Raw genomic sequence first — 17520 nt, forward strand, 5'->3', positions numbered from 1 at the left:
AAACCCTAAAAGGTGCAGAAACCCTAATTTTCATATTTGGGGTTTTCTTGAAATTTCTAGAATTTCTAGTCTATTTCAGCCATTTCTTTTCGAATCTCAGCTCGTGCTGCCCAAAAATTTGGGGCTTTTGCTAATTTTTGCTCCCGGAGTTCGAATTGACAACCAATTCGAAGAAATTTCTCAATTTCTTGGACATTCCCACCAAAAATTTGGGGCTTTTGCCCAATTGGAGGCCCTTTGTGCAAATTGTTACCAAACTCATAGACATTGCGCAATTTCTTCCACATTGGCTCAATAAAATTTGAGACTTTTCAGTTTTTTGGATTCGACAGGCATAACGAGGCAGATTTCAGCTGCTGTTCATTTTTGACACGTATCCTGAGGCAACATTTTTCCAGAAATTCCAGTTGTAAGGTACAAATTCCTTTAATTTCTTTGAAATTTTAGAAAGAAATTCGGGACTTTTGCCCGACACGCACTCCAAGGCAAGCAACAAGCAATACAACATCATTTCATTGCTGTTATTGTTAGATTAGGCAAGGAATTTTGGGAAAACTCAGTAAATTTTGGTAAGAATCAACATTAAGTTGTATTTTGTACTTTTGTGGGCACACAATTCGAGGGGGGTGTGGTACACCAGTATAGTGCTGTAATTTACTGGCTGAGTACTGCTGATTTGGGTGGCATTGTGCACACTTTGGTATTGATCTGGAGTAGACAAGAAACCGCTCAGCTACAGCTCCTCCTTCACTTCAGCAGCACCTCACAGCAGCTGAAAACTCTTCCTCGAGCTAAGAACCAAGCTAGCAGCAATAAGACCTTGGGCAGGATGGCACCACCTGACGGTGGCTGAACAGAATCTGTGCGTACGAGCTGCTCTAATACCAAATGTTGGAAAATGGCAGCCAGCTATGGAGAGAGAGAGGAGAGACAATGACAGCAAGAGAGTGAGCTGAAGCAAAAAGATAAGAGTGTACTTTCTAGAATGAAAGATAGAGTGAAAATACAACTTATGTTTAGGTCAAGGGTTGACCTAACTAGCCTTCCACCAACTAACTAGAGTTAGGTTTATTTTACTCTAGAGCCTAGTGTCACTACTTTAAGTTTCTAAGACACTAGGTGTACACACCTTACATTGACACTTTAATAAGTGTCCATACCACACAAATTACATTGGACGCTGCCCATAGAATCGCCAAATTCTAACACTGAAGAAGTGGTTTCTCAACACCCCCCTCTCAAGCCCAAAAAGAGAGAAAGAAAGAGGAGCGAAGAGAGATACAATAAAGAGGTAGAGAATCCCGGAGATCCAAGATTTCCACCTGAAAGGTAACCTGTAGTAAGGAATAGTAGACAAGATGAACTATAGAACTTGACCCCACCTCGAGAGAGAAGCCACTAGCTCCGTAACTCCTTGCTGGAAGAAATTCGAAGGTCTCGTTACCAAGTCGCAGGTCCCCAAGGCCCCCATCTAAGTAGTCTCTAAAGATCTTGGGTATCAATAGGAGAAATGACTCCTCGAAGACAACCATCCCCAAAGAGTAAATGGAGGGTGACGAGCAAAGTAAATTTACGAGCCCGAGACCCGAAGAAATCATGGGATGTCAAAGGCAAAAGTTGCTATAAGTAATGCCACACAAGAACTTGGTGGTATCTGGTACCAGTTGTTGGCCTAGGTCATCCATTTGGCCATAAGTATCAATTGGTGACACTAGAGAAGTGGCGTCTAATGATACCAAATGCTAATCTAATGGTCAAAGATGGTGCAGAGACACTTGGGAATGAAAGTTGCCTAGCCAATTTAATTATTGGTCAGTCAGATTATTTCTCAGGGCACCGAAATAATTATTAGATTAATTTTTAATATTTAAAGATTAAAATTAATATTTAATTATGAAAAATGCTAGGAAAACCATTTGGGAAGGCTGCCACTTGGTTGTCAAAATTACCCATGCAAGACTGAAAACGTATTTAGAGACTAGAGAGAGATTTTAATGATTCAGTTTGCAAGAGAGAGAGGAGGAGATGCTGCTAGTCTCATTTGCAGCCATTGGAGGACCTTCTGAGGCAGCCAAGGGCAAGAGAAGACCAATCAATAGCAAGTGACAGCATCTACAGGCTGTTGAGACAAGGCAGCAGCAGTAAATGATTGATTTTCTTCAATTCTTTGCATCTACAAGCTGTTGTGGCAAGGCAGCAGCTACATTTGACTGATTTTCAATCATTCTTTACGACAAAACTTCAAATTTCCTCTCTCTACAGCTCTCTCTCTCTCATCTCCCAACCATTTCACAGCCTTGCTCCGAAGATCTCAACATTTGAACCCTTGGAGGCTGAGAAATTGCAAATTTCTCTGCTATAAACCCTAATTTACAGCAGAAATTAGGGTTTACCAACAGCCTCGAGAAGCAATCCAAAAATTAAAAGCTCCAAGACTTGGATTCAACAAGGTAGAAGCTGTTTTTTAGCCTATTCAAGTGGAGGGACCAACAAATAATTGAATTTGGGGCATTTTCCATCTCCATCAAAGCGAGTGACGGCCAATTAAGTGCCCGAATCAAGGGGCAAATCACATTGAAGAGTTGTTGGTCACTTTGGACAGCAAGGGGAGTTTGGATTGCGAAGGGGATTGGGAGAATCCCACTGTAAATCAACTTCTTCTTCAATAAAGCTAAAGAAACACCGAAAGGAGCACCAATTTGGGGCCAATCGTGTGTGCATTGTCCAAGATCAGTAGGTAAATTTGTATTTTCAGATTTGCACTAATTGTTTGCTGTTGTAATTATGTTGTAATCAGGGATTTACCACCCATCCACCGAAGGAAGGCTGGTTTCATGGTCCCCCTTTGAAGCCCCCTCTGCGAGAGAGAGCATCTAAAAACTCATGGATCATAGACTCCAAATCATCTGATGACGAAGGAAGTGCCGCCGGTTGTGCCAAAGAAGGTATCTGGGATATTGAAGATATCGAAGAACTCCTAGAGGTGGCCTCTCGAACCTAAGTAGTCGAGGGTGGGAAAAAGGGAGGCTCGGGCTAAGCCAAGGGTAAGCAACAATCATTGTCTCTTAATGGAGCATACGGTAAAGCCGAAGTAATAGGTGTCAAAAGATCACACTCTCTCAAGGAAGCGGACTGCCAAGGGGACGGTATCCAACAAACACAGTCTCCAAGGGGAGCGGACTACAAAACTATGGGTTGTTGAGGCCACGTTCCTAAAACCCTAGAAGAAGTAGAAGCAACCTTCATAGTGCATTGTGACAGTCGTGAAAAGGCCCTGGTACTAGCCGATCCTCCTGTGGCTCAAAAGGGCTTACTCCACATCAGTTGTGTCTTAGTGTCTTGAGCATAAGAATCTGAAAGCTGGTGTAGAATAAACTCTGTGGCCCAAAAGGGAGAGGTGGCACAACGAGTACCTGGGGATAGACGCATATACTCCGATGGGGTAGGAAATAAAGATCCATAGTAGCAAGCACCAATGGGGTTTCCAATGATGCCAAAACAGAGCACCCAATGGTCTATCCATTTGCTTGGGGAGAAGTCATAGCACCGAAGTGTCAACCTGTAAAAGCATAGGTGGGTGGGAGAGGAAGAGAAGGGTACCTCTGTCTCTTGGGGATGCAGCGGAAATGAAGGGGGAAATCAATAGATGATGCCGAGCATGCAACCTGTCTTTGCCTTCTCTAATGAACAGGGTCTTTAGCTCTTTGAGCTCTTGCACTCCAATATCATGTCAAAAAATAACAAGCATGCTCTAATACCATGTCAAAAGTAACGAGTATGCTCTAATACCATGTCAAAATAAGCAACGGTACAGAGAGAGAGTAGGGTTTGCGAGGGAGTAACACAGTGCACAGCAAACACTCAAAGAGAAGAGAAACTCAAAAACACAAGAACACGGTGATGATGCACTAAATCATGCTATGATAAGAAAAGCTGATACATCAGAGCCGAAGCTCAGAAGATAACTGCACTTTCTTGTCTTAATCAAGTGGCAATACCTGTGGGAAATCTGCAAAGTGAAGGGAGCAAAATGTAGTCCCCCAGACAGTGGGCTATCGAAGTAATCATTGGAAGGTGAAGGACAGTTGTAGAGGGAGCGAACCGCACTCCTCTAATGCTGTCGGAGATGTAAAGGATGATCACCAACTGTCGAGGGAGTGAACCGCAGTCCTCTGATGCTAGGGATTAGCCTGGGCAGCAAAACGCAAATCCCAGAGTGTCAGAACTGTCAAATGCAGGGAGAGCAGCCCAAATGTTGACACCACGTAGATAATGATGATGCTAGATGATAGAAGATAAGCCAGTGCAAAAACGCAAGTCCCAACAACCTTTGTGATGCAAGTCCCAGCAGCCCCTATGATAGACAAGTGATGAAATCACTGACACTCGGTGATGTAGATTGTCGCCAAAGGCTAGGATGCTGACATCAAGCTGGAGATGATGACGCTAGGCAAGGAGAAGACCTCCAGACTAAAAAACGCAAGTGAAGGTGGAGCCTAAAGGAGAAGGGTGCTAACATCAAGTAAACGATGGTGATGCCAAGTGGAAGATGCCCCAAATGCAAGGCCCCATGATGGAACAAGACATCTAAAGTAAAAGAGGAAGAGTGAGTGAAGACAGCCACGAGCCACGAACTACAATGTCCTCCTAAAGGAGTGTAAGGGTAGTGTGAGGGTAGTGGAAGAGGGGTGTGAGAGAAGGGAAGTGGTGGTGGTGACCGAAGAACGTAGTCAAGAATGCCTGAAGAGAGAGTGGTTGGAATGAAGTGGCTGCCTATTTATAGACATAAGCTGTCTAAGGTGGCGCACCACTGTGTGGGCGCCCACTGAAACCAAAATGTGGAGACCAACCCTTTTTGGGATTGTCACTGCCAAATCCTAAAATAAAACGTGTGAATTGAAGAAGTGGTTTCTCAACAAGGGATAGTAAGGGGGATGCCCATGACAGCCATCCCAAAGTGGAAGGATGTGGTAAAGTGGAAATATGTGGAAAGTACAATGTTAAAGAGTGGCATTCCTCCTAACGATGCACCAAGAGGTGGAGTGAATGGAGGGTAGATAGATGGTGGGACAGAGAAAGAAAGACTGTTAAGAGCAAAGATGGAAAACCCAACCCCTAGTGTACTTTGAGCGGAAGTGGAATATAATCCAAGATTTTGAAATGAAAATGTGAGTAGATTAGAATGTAGAGATGATAGTGGTGGGATGGAAGAGAGCTATACTTGCTCAAATGAAACAGATGGTAAAGATATACCCGATTAAGAATATCTGCTTCAAGAGCCTTCTCTGTTAAAGTTAACATACTAAAAAGCATCCAAATCTTGCACAACAAAAGAACAAACGGGAGAGTTTTGGCTCATACAACTCAAAAGGGTTATAGGAACCTTACATAAGGCCTGGCTGAGATAAAGGAGAGGATCACTAGATGCGCCAAATGTCGTGGTCCCTCCAAGATCAGAAAGATGGCCAGTCTCACCAAACGGTCCAGACGAAGTAGTAGCGCTCGTTGGAGGAGTATAAATCAAATTGTACGTGATGCGTAAGTACTTCTCAAACTCTTCATTTGTAAGGTGACCAAAACGAGAAGAAGATGGTAAAGGTGAAGGTAAACAAAATGCAATGTCAGAGAGTTACATCCACCAAAGACAAATCCCAAGTGCGATAACCACCAGTCAGAGATGAGAGAGTGTTGAGACAAAGAACATCATTCGACAACAGGAGAGGTGTTTGCTGATGTAGATGGCCTATTGGACAACAAAAACGCAAGTAGCAATCGCCCGATGGGAGAGATGACAGCAACCTGTCGCCTAGCATCAGATATCGAAAACGCAACTTGATCAAGTGCTACGATGACACAGTAGATGGAGACGTCCAAATAGCAGGGCAATGGCTGAAACCAGGCCACCTAGGGCTAGATAGTGATGGGCTACGATCGGTGATGGCTAGACACCAGATGGTAGGTGGCTGATGGCTGAAATCTACACAATAGAGTGAGAAACCTGCACAAAAGGATAAGATTGAATGGAGGGTAGACCATCTATTTATAGATGTTAAAGAGTGTTCCAAAAATTAGCTTTTTGGGGGGGCACTAAAATTCTCTCGAATCGTGCACGAAAGTTGTGTTTTTCATTAATTAAGCATGATTTGGGACTATTTAGAGATGCTAATCGGCTGTAAAGCATATTTTAGCTCGACAGATCTAAGATCTCATAAGGCACTACAACCTCTTGGAGACCACATCAATGCGCTACGAAGGTTTCACCCACCCATTTTTTAATGCAATGGCTTTCCCAACCACTCATTTTACAATCCACTCCATAGAGAGACTAGCTGTTGGGTACTGTCTCATTCGTCTGCCCCTTCGCAAGACGGTGGTTGTTCAACTTCTACTCCTTGAGCTCTGCAATTAACTCCATTGAGAGACAGTGGTTATTGCCTACCTATTGCTCCCAAAGAGCTCTCTACTTCCTCACATCCCTTGTCTTGCTCCACAAACACAGACTCCGATGCAAACATTGAGGAAATTTTGTGATACCCCTCCCTCCACTCCCTCCTCCGCTCAAGATTCGAAAGGCAATCTACCTAGCTTATGTTCCATTGGAGCCTTAGATACCTTCTTCGGCACCATCGGCTGCACTTCATCATCAAACTCTTCGAAGGGCATGATCCATGAATTTCTTGATTCCCTATCTCACAATGAGGGGGACTGAGAGTGAGCTCATCCTTCTACTTCAAAGGGAAATCCCATCCCTTCAACTTTAGAGGGGTCCCTACTCATCCTATGGTTCTTCACACACCTTGTCGATAGCCCTTCACCTTCTTGGGGTGGTTGACATCTCCGTGCCATCTCACCCATTGATTCCCATTAACACCCAGGATCTAGAGATTCTTCCTAGTTTAGGGCTCTAGATGTTTTAGCCATGGCTTGATGGCTAGGCTTTCGTATACCTTCCAACACAAAGTAACGAAGCTTGTGGCTTCTATCCCGAGGATGAGTTTCGAGTACTATTAGCTCATCATGTCTATTGTTCCTCACTACAAGTCACCTCATAGGTGGAATACTAGGATTTCAAGATTGATCTTCTTCTCTCTCTTACTCCTCTTTTTCACACCTTTTTGGGCCTAAGAGGGGGTGTTGAGAAACCAAGTCATTCAGTACATTTCATCTCCTTCATTCCTATTTTGGTTTCCATTTACAACCCCAAAACAACTTTTTGGGCACTACCCGAGAGACTTCAGCTGGGCACCACTCAAGACAATCTATGTCTATAAATACAATTGTCTCTATAAATACAGCACTAACTTCCCCCATTCATCATCTGACACATTCATTCCTTCTGCCACACTATCACTCTTCCATATTCTTTTCTCCCTTCTCCATCCTCTCCACTACCATTCACACCCTGTGAGAAGGACATCACGGCTTTTGCATCCATCTCCACCTAGCATTTGGCAACCTTTATCATCTGGCATCATCCTTCCTCACCTGGCATCATCCTCAAGCTTGTGTTTGCAGCAGTTTCAGGCCATCTACAGCACGTCACACCCTCTTTATTAGTCCTACATTAGATACCTGCGTTTTTATATTTTCTTCACTCACGAAGGGCAGCCCACCAGCAATCACCTATCTACAATCACTTACACAAAGAGATCTTCATCCTATATTCTCGTGATTTCTTCTCCAACCGACTATCCAACAGTCGCCTTGATAGCAGCATTTCGGAGAGATTTCAACATGTCCTTCATTTCTAACAGCTCTTGAGGACAGTGTTTCCCTCCCTCTACAACAAGCTATCCTTTCCTTCACCATTGAGCATTACCTTCGATATCCACTACTAGACGACTGCGTTTCACTCCCTTCATAGTGCAGATTTCTTCCAAGTGTTGCCCCCTAATCAGACAAGACAGTGCAGTCATCTTCAAAGCTTCAGCTCAGCTATATCTGCTTGATTCACTTAGCATGATTCAGTGATTCATCATTCATCTTCTTCATTTGTGTTTTCTCTCAGTTTTTTTCTTCTCTCAATGTTTGTCATACACTATGTTTCTCCCCACAAACCCTACAGTCTCTTTGATATGGTATGAGTGCATATTGTTCTATCACTTCACATGCAAAGTGTGATCCTGAACTATCTGGGATCTTTTTCATGGGAATGTGACAACAAGGCACTAGTAAAGATGATGTTGGGTGAGGACACTAGTACAAGGTGGGGATGAGTGGCCCCTCTACAAGGATACAGCTCCTTGAAGGTGGGGATGACTGACTCATTGAAAATCATGCCTCAAGTAATGACAATTGAGTGCACCTCAAGGTCCCAAAGCTGGTATGCCTCTTGTTGTAACCCCCAAGGATATATCACATGGATTGTGTCACCAATTTCTCCATCTAATGATTTAGAATGCATATAAGACACCAAAATGAATGACTTAATGTCATATATCTGAATAGAACAATATTGAATAGATGCTGTCCAAAGTTGAAATGGGACTTAATGTGATATATTGAAACAGCAACACTTTCCCCCAAAACTTTTTGCTCCATTTGCCACCCATGTAGCATAGCTCTAGCCATCTCAACAATTGAGCAGTTGTTCTGCTCGGCCACCCCATTCTGTTAAGAGTGTGCAGGAATGGAGAGTTTATGTACCCAGGTAAATGATTATGATGCATGAATGACTGTGTCTATGGTGGTCATAAAACCATTAAGTGTCTTACTCCTTGAAATATTAACCAAGATTGGATTGACTAGAATGGAGTCATCAGAATTGTCATGATCATCTTAGCTTAAGTTTCAATTTCTTCAAGAGCTTAAGGTTAAAGGTATTAAAGCAATGTCAAGCTTGCCCCACATTATCTTCTTGCTTTGAACTAGTTTACACAAATTTCCAGCTATAATCTAATTCTTTCCACTGCTAGTAATTGGCTTTGCTGCACAAAAGATAAAGGTAGAAGAGGCGTTGATGTCCCAATTTCCGCATGCTCCACAGTGCACAGAAACTCTATTGCAAAAATATGGTGTTTCTAACTAAGATAGCTGCAGCAACTTTTGTTGCAAATCGTCAGTTTGCTTCCTCTGATGTTTGTAAATAAACAAGATGTACATGTTTGCACCAGCTACTGTGTGAGAAGATCGGCCAGATAATTTCCCTTTTCCCCCTGTGTAAGTAAGGCAACTGCAGTTTGGTGATGTGTAAGTAAATAATTTGAACTTCCAGTAAGTCAACGTGGTAAGTGTACCATAGCTCGCAAAAATGCATCTTAGGGGCACCAAGCATTCGCATAGGTAAAGGACAACCATGAGGCATAGTAGGGTCACCAACCATTAGCATAGACAGAGGATAGTCGATAAGGCATTAAGCTAGTGAAACTCCTCTAGACGAGTTATGGTTGAAGCCAGAGAATTTGTGAAAGCAGAACCACAAGCGCCAAACAGTTCAGAATTGTACTGCCATCCACTAAGCAAATTGCGGCAAGCGTTCCCATAGTTTGATGACAGTGAATAAGGCATTTAGCTAGTGAACCTCCCGTGCCAAAGAACTTCATAAGCAGAATCAGATGTACCAAACGATTCGGGATTCCATGTCTTCAACTCAGCAAATGTGCCATGAGAAGACAGAGAGACTATCTAGGTATTTGAAAAAAGTGAATCAGAATCAGAGAGGAGAATGGTCGGAAGGACGAAAGTAACCTTGGTAAGGGCGACAGCCAATTCTTCAGCCGTGTATGCAAAGGCCGGGCGCTCAAACAGGGCAAAGGCAGAAGCTGCGGCCGCGAGGGAGCCAGAAGAGAGAGCCATGGCCCTTCGGTGACCTCCGCCTGAAGCTGCCCTGAAGCGAAGGGGCAAGGAGGAGGAGGCCACCAAAACGAGAGCTCTGCCATTGTTGCCGCCCCAGGTGTGGTGATTATTGCTCTTGCTCTTTGATGCGAGTGAGAGAAAGCTGAAGCTGAACAGAGGCGCTGTGTAGAGACACAGAGAAACCATCACCACCCTCGAAATTTGGGTTACGCTCTCTTGGATTGCGCCACTGTAGGATTGAGCTCTACGGTTGCTAATCGCATGAGAGAGAGAGAAAGAGAGAGACCTACAGGACTGCAACGAGGTGCCACTAACAATCGTTAAAAACCATGCACAAGCACAAAAAGGGAACTTACGCCTCTCATATATATCTATATCTATGTCTATATTATTAGTTAAGGGGGGGATGGGGGCAGGTGCCACATGGCAGACCCTATGCTCTTCCCCCCCCCCCCAAAAAAAAAGAAAAGTAGGCACCTACTACCTATTGAGCCAATGACCTCCCTCTCGCGATCATGTTTGTCGTCCTTGTCCCACATGCCCATCGTGAATGTCTCTCGCATGCACCATCCCCGAACCCTCGGCCATTGCAAATGTCTCGTGGACACCATCCCCGAACACCAACCCGTGCACATCTACTAGCCCATTGCAAATGTATGTATATTATATAGATATGCACAATGCCTACCACCGTCCACTCGTGAAATCATCCCTCCACCTCCCCCCATCTGTCTATGGATACGAGCCGTCTCTCGCGCACCATTGTGTGTGTGTGTGTGTGTACATTACATCTTGGGCAAAAGCCAATAGGACAAGGACCTTACCATCCATGATGGCCTAAAATCCATGATGCCCCAAACGACATCCTATTCCCACTTTGAATAGTCTTGCATGTGTTTAGTAGTTCACCTTTGGCTCCAAAAACACAACCCGCTAGGACTTTTTCACACAAACCTTCAAGTAACTACCATCAAAGGCAACAAAAACTCAAAATCTACTCCAACAGGCTATGATGCAACCTTTTCAGCACTTCTACCGTTATTCCTATATACAAAAACAGCAAACAAGCCTCTATTCACGCACGCCTCCACTCACTTTGGCCTCATGTTGATGTGTAGCCTTCCAGCTTACAAATGGCATTACCTCAACAAGCCAACAATGTGAAAGGAGAAGTTGAATGCTTGAAATGTTTCCACTTGAAAATACATGTATGTATGTATGTACACATTATGTATGTATGTATGTATGTATGTATGTACACACATACATACATGTGTGTGTGTGTGTGTGTGTGTTGTATATATGTATGTATATACATATATATACTTTTAATTAAATAATTTATACTTGTAATAGCCCGTTGTTGGCTCTACTGAGCTGATGACCTCCCTCTTGCGAGCACATATGTCGTCCATGCCCCACATGCCCACTATGAACATCTCTAGCACACACCATCCCTAGCCCCCCGCCCACTACGAACGTCTCGTGTGCATCATCCCCAAACACCTGCTTGTGCACATCCACTAGCCCATAGCAAACATGTGTGCATCTACACACACACACAATGGCTACCCACAATGTGCCTGTTTGGCCATGAAATGGGTCGTGTGTGTGTGTGTGTGTGTGTGTGTGTGTGTGTGTGTGTGCGCGCGCGCGCGCGTGCGTGCGTGCGTGTGAGCGCGCGTGCGTGCGTGCGTACGTGACTGACACACACGCACACATGCACACTCACACACACAAAATACATATGTATTATCCATATATATTATAATTTTTATGTATAAATATAAAATATATTATAATAACATTTATTAGAGAGGTCAGTTCTTAGGATAGAGTATTTCAAGGCTTCCTTATTAAGCACATCAAGGTTGACAATGGATATGAATCGGTCTCCTCCATGTCATTATTCTAACCTCACTTAGGCTTAGCTAGGAGAAGTATATTAGAAGCCTTGATTTAGCTTTAAAGCATATTAGAAGCCTTTGATTTAGCAATGGTGTATAACTGGCATGAGGTTTAAGCTCTTGCTACAATTAAAGCTAGAAATTGGATGGAGAATTAGTGCAAAGAGTCTAATAAGCTTTCTTTACATATTATTTGTGCTAATAGCAATGAGGTCAAAGGAAGTGAGGATCAAGAGATGGATTGACATAAGAAGCAGAATCCAATCAATAGGAGACATGGTGCTAGGGATGATATGTATGATGCAAATATTTCAGTGAAAAGTGAAGGTGTTAGGATAAGAACTCGATACATCCCATCAAAGTTGTTGCCTCTATGATAAATCACATATATGTCAATAACATGAACTTTCATGAATTATTCCATCCTTGGTTTACATCAAAATTGGTGCTAAAATACTAGAATATATATGTTCTAGGTGAATTATATATTATGCAATAAGCTTTTGGTTTTACATTATGAAAGAGGTGTTTATACCTACTATAGTTTAGTTTTATATTGGTTATACCTTTGGAATTTTTATATTATAAAGTCACTGGTATATCTCTTTGTAGTTTCTCAATGAATGTGTTCAACGATTAATGCATTGTTGAATTTTTGCTCAAAGCTATGGACCTCGTATATTCTCGATGTCTCCTATATAAATAATACATTGTTGGGTGCTTCTTTATAAGAAATTTGTAGTGTTTAAATCCCTCGAGTCTCTCTTTCTCATTATTCCCATTGTGGCAACATTAGGATGGCTCTTGACATTGGGGTATCTCCTTGGTGAAGTCCAAACCATTGTCTTTGTATAGGTGCAAAGAAAGAAGTTTGATTCAAATGGTGCAGCCAAATGATTGGACTTCCTTCTCACTATATGCTTATGTCCTCAATTTTAAGGGAATGAAAATGCCATCAATGTAATTGCCAAGGGAACATGTCCTATTATTATATGATTGAGTGAGGAGATGCCTTAAGTCTAGATTACTATTTTCCTAGTGTTCAAGGGCAATGTATTCTCATCTCAAAATGATTAAAAGCAATGTTAGTTGATTTATGATAAAACAACGCCGACGCAAACCACTGGTGCTGCAAAGTGCCAAACTTAAGCTAGCTCATAGCGCCAGCCCTAACATAAAGCGCTAAGAGGAAACTAGGCATAGATCGCCTAGTCTTTCTCTATAGTGTTCAACATCATGAGGAACTCAAGAGGCATTGCATACCTAGCTAAGCATGATTAGGGACATGGTCCCCACATGAAAAGTTCATGACGTTGTTATAATTCACCATGTGGGAATAATAGTGCAAAATCATCTAAAATTTTAGGTGAAGCTTGCTGGGTAGGTAAGAGATCTATATAAGACCAAGCTCTTAATAGCCTTTAAGGTTCTAATATGGTTGTAAACCATGCACAAATGTGCACAAATATACATGTGCATTGCTAGTAGAATATGCCAATCTAATTGGCTTCTTTTTGTATATGGAATCTAACAACCCACATTTAAGGAATCTAATTGGCTTCTTTTTGGGTGTTGGGGGGTAAAGGCGACTCTGCCTAGCTACCTATGTATTACTACACTTATAGTACCCGTGCTACTTGCACACTATAGGTGGTGAGCACCCATCATTGTCACTTCATTCTTTATTCTTTCAGTGACATTTGAATAAAGGGAAGGCCGATCACACATTGTGACTGTTGGAGTTCCCACATTTGGAGTCTCTCTCGCTCTCTCTTGTTACCGCTCCTTCCACCATAGCTCTTTCTCTTGCTCGTGCTTCCACTTCATGGCTCACCTCCCTTCAATTCGTATCAGAGCCTTCTTCTTCATGAGCTTCAGCTTGGTCTGGCACACTCTCAACTTTCATTCGAATACCTATAGCAATCATTTCTTTATTGGTAGGTATAGCCACTCCGTTCGAGCTTCCTATTGGTTGCATTCTTCTTAGGCACTCTTTGAGCCTTCTCGAGCAAGTTGGAGCAGCCCCCCATAGCCCTCAACCTGCTGGTGCAGCATCATGTTGTGTGGAATAGGCCCTTTTTTAGCAATAGCTCATGTTTTTCACTCCTAAAACATATATTCTTCATTGGGCAATTATACAAGCACTTATACACTTGGTTTTGATGCTTGGCATTGATCCTTCCACTTTTGGTATTCAATTTGAGCATTAAGCTTCCATTTTCGACTATTATAATAGCCCACAAATTTCCATAAAATAGGGCAACACCTTGTTTGATGCTTCTATGATCAACTTTGTTAGTCTTATGATGCTCGGTTATGCTGGCATGATGTCTACATGTATGGGAATGCTATGCATGTGTTATGGGTTGGATTTGGAGTTGATTTTGGTATTAAAATAGCTTGGTTTGACAATGTATTCACTATTGTATACAGCAAGGCTAAACCTCTTTTAACATGGATTTTATATGTCTATTGCTCTTGGCTATGATTCGGGTATTCTATATGCACTACTAATGTGTACCATTGATACTAGTACATTGATATACCATATGCCCATAATTGAGGTGGCTTTGAGCTTGATATGAGGATTGATTTACTCAGCTTTGATAGTGAATTTAATGTTGTAATAACCACGGCTGAAGCCTATTTGGTCAATGCATGCTCTACCTATATGCTTACAAGTGCTACCCGGGTGATTCATTTGACCGTATAGATGTATATGGAGGTTGGAAAATGCTATGTTTTGGTTCTCGAATGCTTTTGAGTAGTGATTAAGCTCTATTTTAGTCTACACTAACTGGCATTGGACTACAGTTGGCATTCTTTGTGACAGTTTATGCCTATTGTCTATGTTTGACATCTAGGCTTCATGCTTTGATGCTTATGTAAAAAATGGACGCTACTTGGAATGTCTATGTCTAATTAACATTTGGGGCTTCATCTGTGATTGCATTTTAGCATTTTGGAGATCTTGGACACTCTATTTGGTTGCTAGCCACTCGACTTTTTTGGAAGCTTTAGTGCTTTATGCTTTACGGCTTGAGCTACTTGGGATTTATGCTCCAGATCCTTGGATGTCGGATGTCTGATGATAAGTACTTGATGCATTTGAGCAGTGCTTGCTTCATCTGCATCTAACTTTCCTTCCAGTGGGAGATTCTAGCCTATTTGGATGTACATAAGTCTGATTTTACATGCCATTATTATGGGAAAGCATGACACAAATGGCCGCAGTGCCATAAGATGCACGATGACAAGCGCAAAGAAAAGGGGAAGAGAAAGTGTAGGAGAAATCCAATGATTGCAATATTATACCTGCAAAGTCTAGCATAAAGATTGAGGAGATAAATGCCATGCAACGTAAGGAGTATGATGGTGACTACATATTAGCAAGCTCTTCATATAATGCCTCTTAGCTGACTGAGGCTCAGTCTATGCATGCACTGTGTTGGCTCTTGGATTTGGGTGTGCGTCTTTTCATATCACCCCCTATTGGAGACAAAATATGTGGCTGCCACTAAGGCATGCAAAGAATCCTTATGGTTGTCACGTTTGGTTGCTGAGCTTGGGATTACTGAGGTTCCTATTCTCTATTGTGATAGTCAGAGTGCTATCATGTTAGCACGGAACCCTATCTTTCATGTAAAGACAAAACACATACAAGTGAAGTATCATTTCATCAGAGAGGTACTTGACAGCAAGAGCATTGAGCTGGTCAAGGTGCACACTGATGATAACCCTACAAACCTTCTCACAAAGGGTCTTCTAGCAGAGAGGTTTTTGCCAGGGAAGATGATGGGTATTGGATAGGTATAGTCTCTTTAGCTTTGTACATACTTAGACTTAGCTGATTCTTTTTCTCTACCTTTGGGCACATTTCCTTTAGGGGGGAGGTTGTTGGGATAAAGGGCAGTGCTTGTGTCCACCCATAAGGTCCAGGTTGTACATAGTACATATACCTATCTAAAATCATTATTGAGGTACTCTCTTCAATACCACAAATCATGTGTCTCTATCTCTTCTCTATCTCAACCTATATCTCTACACAGAAGCTCCATTGCAGCTAACTCAACAAAAATACAACTCATAGAGAATATAATATTTTTAATAACCATTCTTATATTATCCCTATGCATAATGGCCAAATGGAGCAATATCCCTACTTCCTTTGCCTGATTTTACAAGCCTTAAGTGGTCTTTACCAAATCCACCATCCACTACTAGTGAGAGCTAAAACCTAATATCTCAAGTCGTCTAAGCAATAATACTTTGCTTATACTTATTAATGTGTTTATTGATTTCTTTTTCAATGCTGAGATAAGAAGATCAAAGGCCATGCTATCAGTTGGCATATGATCATGTCTTACAATTTGTCAATGAGAAGTGGGATTCTAAGTTAGAAGGCAAGATAACTTGTAAGATAGATCACCCTTAGCTTTTATTATAGTAGATGGCATTATGTTGTTGGTAGTCTAGTTACTTTGGATTAGAATCTTGAGGATTTTAGCAAATATCTTATAGTGGATCTTGATGTTTGGCTCAATGAAAATATTATTATGATACTAAAGGTTAGATAATCATGTATATTATATCAAGTGAGACTGAATTTATAAAATGAAGATATTGAATTGCTATGTTCATTTGCATTCCAACTTAATAATAAATGTGTAAGTTTGTATATGTAAGGTGTCTGACAATCTCAATCCATAGCACACCTTTTAGTGGAACATCAGGGGGTTTGTCACTTAGGCCCTACTGAGTCTACTTCACAACGGGAGAGTTCTGGCTGAACCCACTAGGATCGACCTGAATTTTTGGGTTCCTAAAATTAGATGGGTTTCCTAGCAGCCAGCTAGCATAAGTGATTTTGAGTTCCCACTTTTAGGGGATTACTCAATCTGAAGCGAACTTGCCATTGCACTTGGTTCAAAGAGAATGGGAGATGAAGGGGAGTGCGGTATGTCAACCCTTCTACCCATAAGACAAACTCCCATTTCGGCCCCCTAAAACAATGCAAGTCGGCTCTACCTAATGACTAGTTAGTCAATTTATCGTCTTCCTATTTCTATTGCCGATTTAGAAAAGCTCCCAGCTAACCGGGACCACCCTACCATTGGATGGACCCGTTGGGGGTTACGCCCACCCACTTTCCTTTGATGACGGTATCATCTTTAGTTTTTTTAATTACCTATAGTACATTTATTGGAACATATACAACCAGCTTTCTTAATTAGTCCGTTAAATCACATGCTTCTTCATGTAATTTATCTCACAGACACGCATACAATTCAAACAGTCCTTGAATAAAGCAAACTTCTTTATTATATTGGAAGCTTATTACAATTTCCATCTTTTCGACCCTGCAAAATATACACAGAATTTCACGAGGGTATTCTGCCCACCAAGATTCCACCCTTATAACTAGTATTTAGGGTTTTAGGATCCCATCTTGGGGTCACGAAGGGGCTCGTCAGATTCTAGGAACAATGTAGGATTTACAGCCAGAGCCCCCCCTGGCACCCACATTTCCTACTGTTGAGACTATCCCTACTAACATACCTTTGGCTAATGGAGCCGGTCTAAGCCTCTCGAAGCGATAACCATGACCGCCTTGGAGTAGGGTCTCGCCGCTAGCTTAGGGGTAGCCTAATGCGATCCTTCCTTTTATTTTATTTGTCAATAATTTCAATTAGAGATCTAGATTCTAGCAAACACAAATAGTCCTTTCAAACATATATCAAATGATGCAATGACAATCACACCATCGTGTAGCTCACAACTTCACATAGCCAAGGTAGACCTTATCTATAGGTAACCT

The 17520-nt window shown here is 42.0% G+C and overlaps 1 protein-coding gene across 3 annotated transcripts in view; it reads right to left on the reverse strand.

The window, feature by feature from the left end:
- Window positions 1-10141, reverse strand: part of LOC148008616 (calcium sensing receptor, chloroplastic-like) — a 47171-nt gene extending 37030 nt beyond the window's left edge. For all 3 annotated transcript variants that reach the window (XM_087674160.1, XM_087674159.1, XM_087674161.1), the window contains exon 1: window positions 9688-10141. In XM_087674160.1, the coding sequence (XP_087530286.1) occupies window positions 9688-9981 (294 nt within the window). In that variant the 5' untranslated portion in view covers window positions 9982-10141. The remainder of the gene's footprint in view (window positions 1-9687) is intronic.
- Between the last annotated feature and the right edge of the window lie 7379 nt (window positions 10142-17520).

This window comes from Lygodium microphyllum, unplaced genomic scaffold (genome assembly GCF_053477565.2).
Source record: "Lygodium microphyllum isolate KBCC unplaced genomic scaffold, Lygodium_microphyllum_v1.1.10 scaffold_116, whole genome shotgun sequence".
In the NCBI taxonomy this organism is placed as follows: domain Eukaryota; kingdom Viridiplantae; phylum Streptophyta; class Polypodiopsida; order Schizaeales; family Lygodiaceae; genus Lygodium; species Lygodium microphyllum.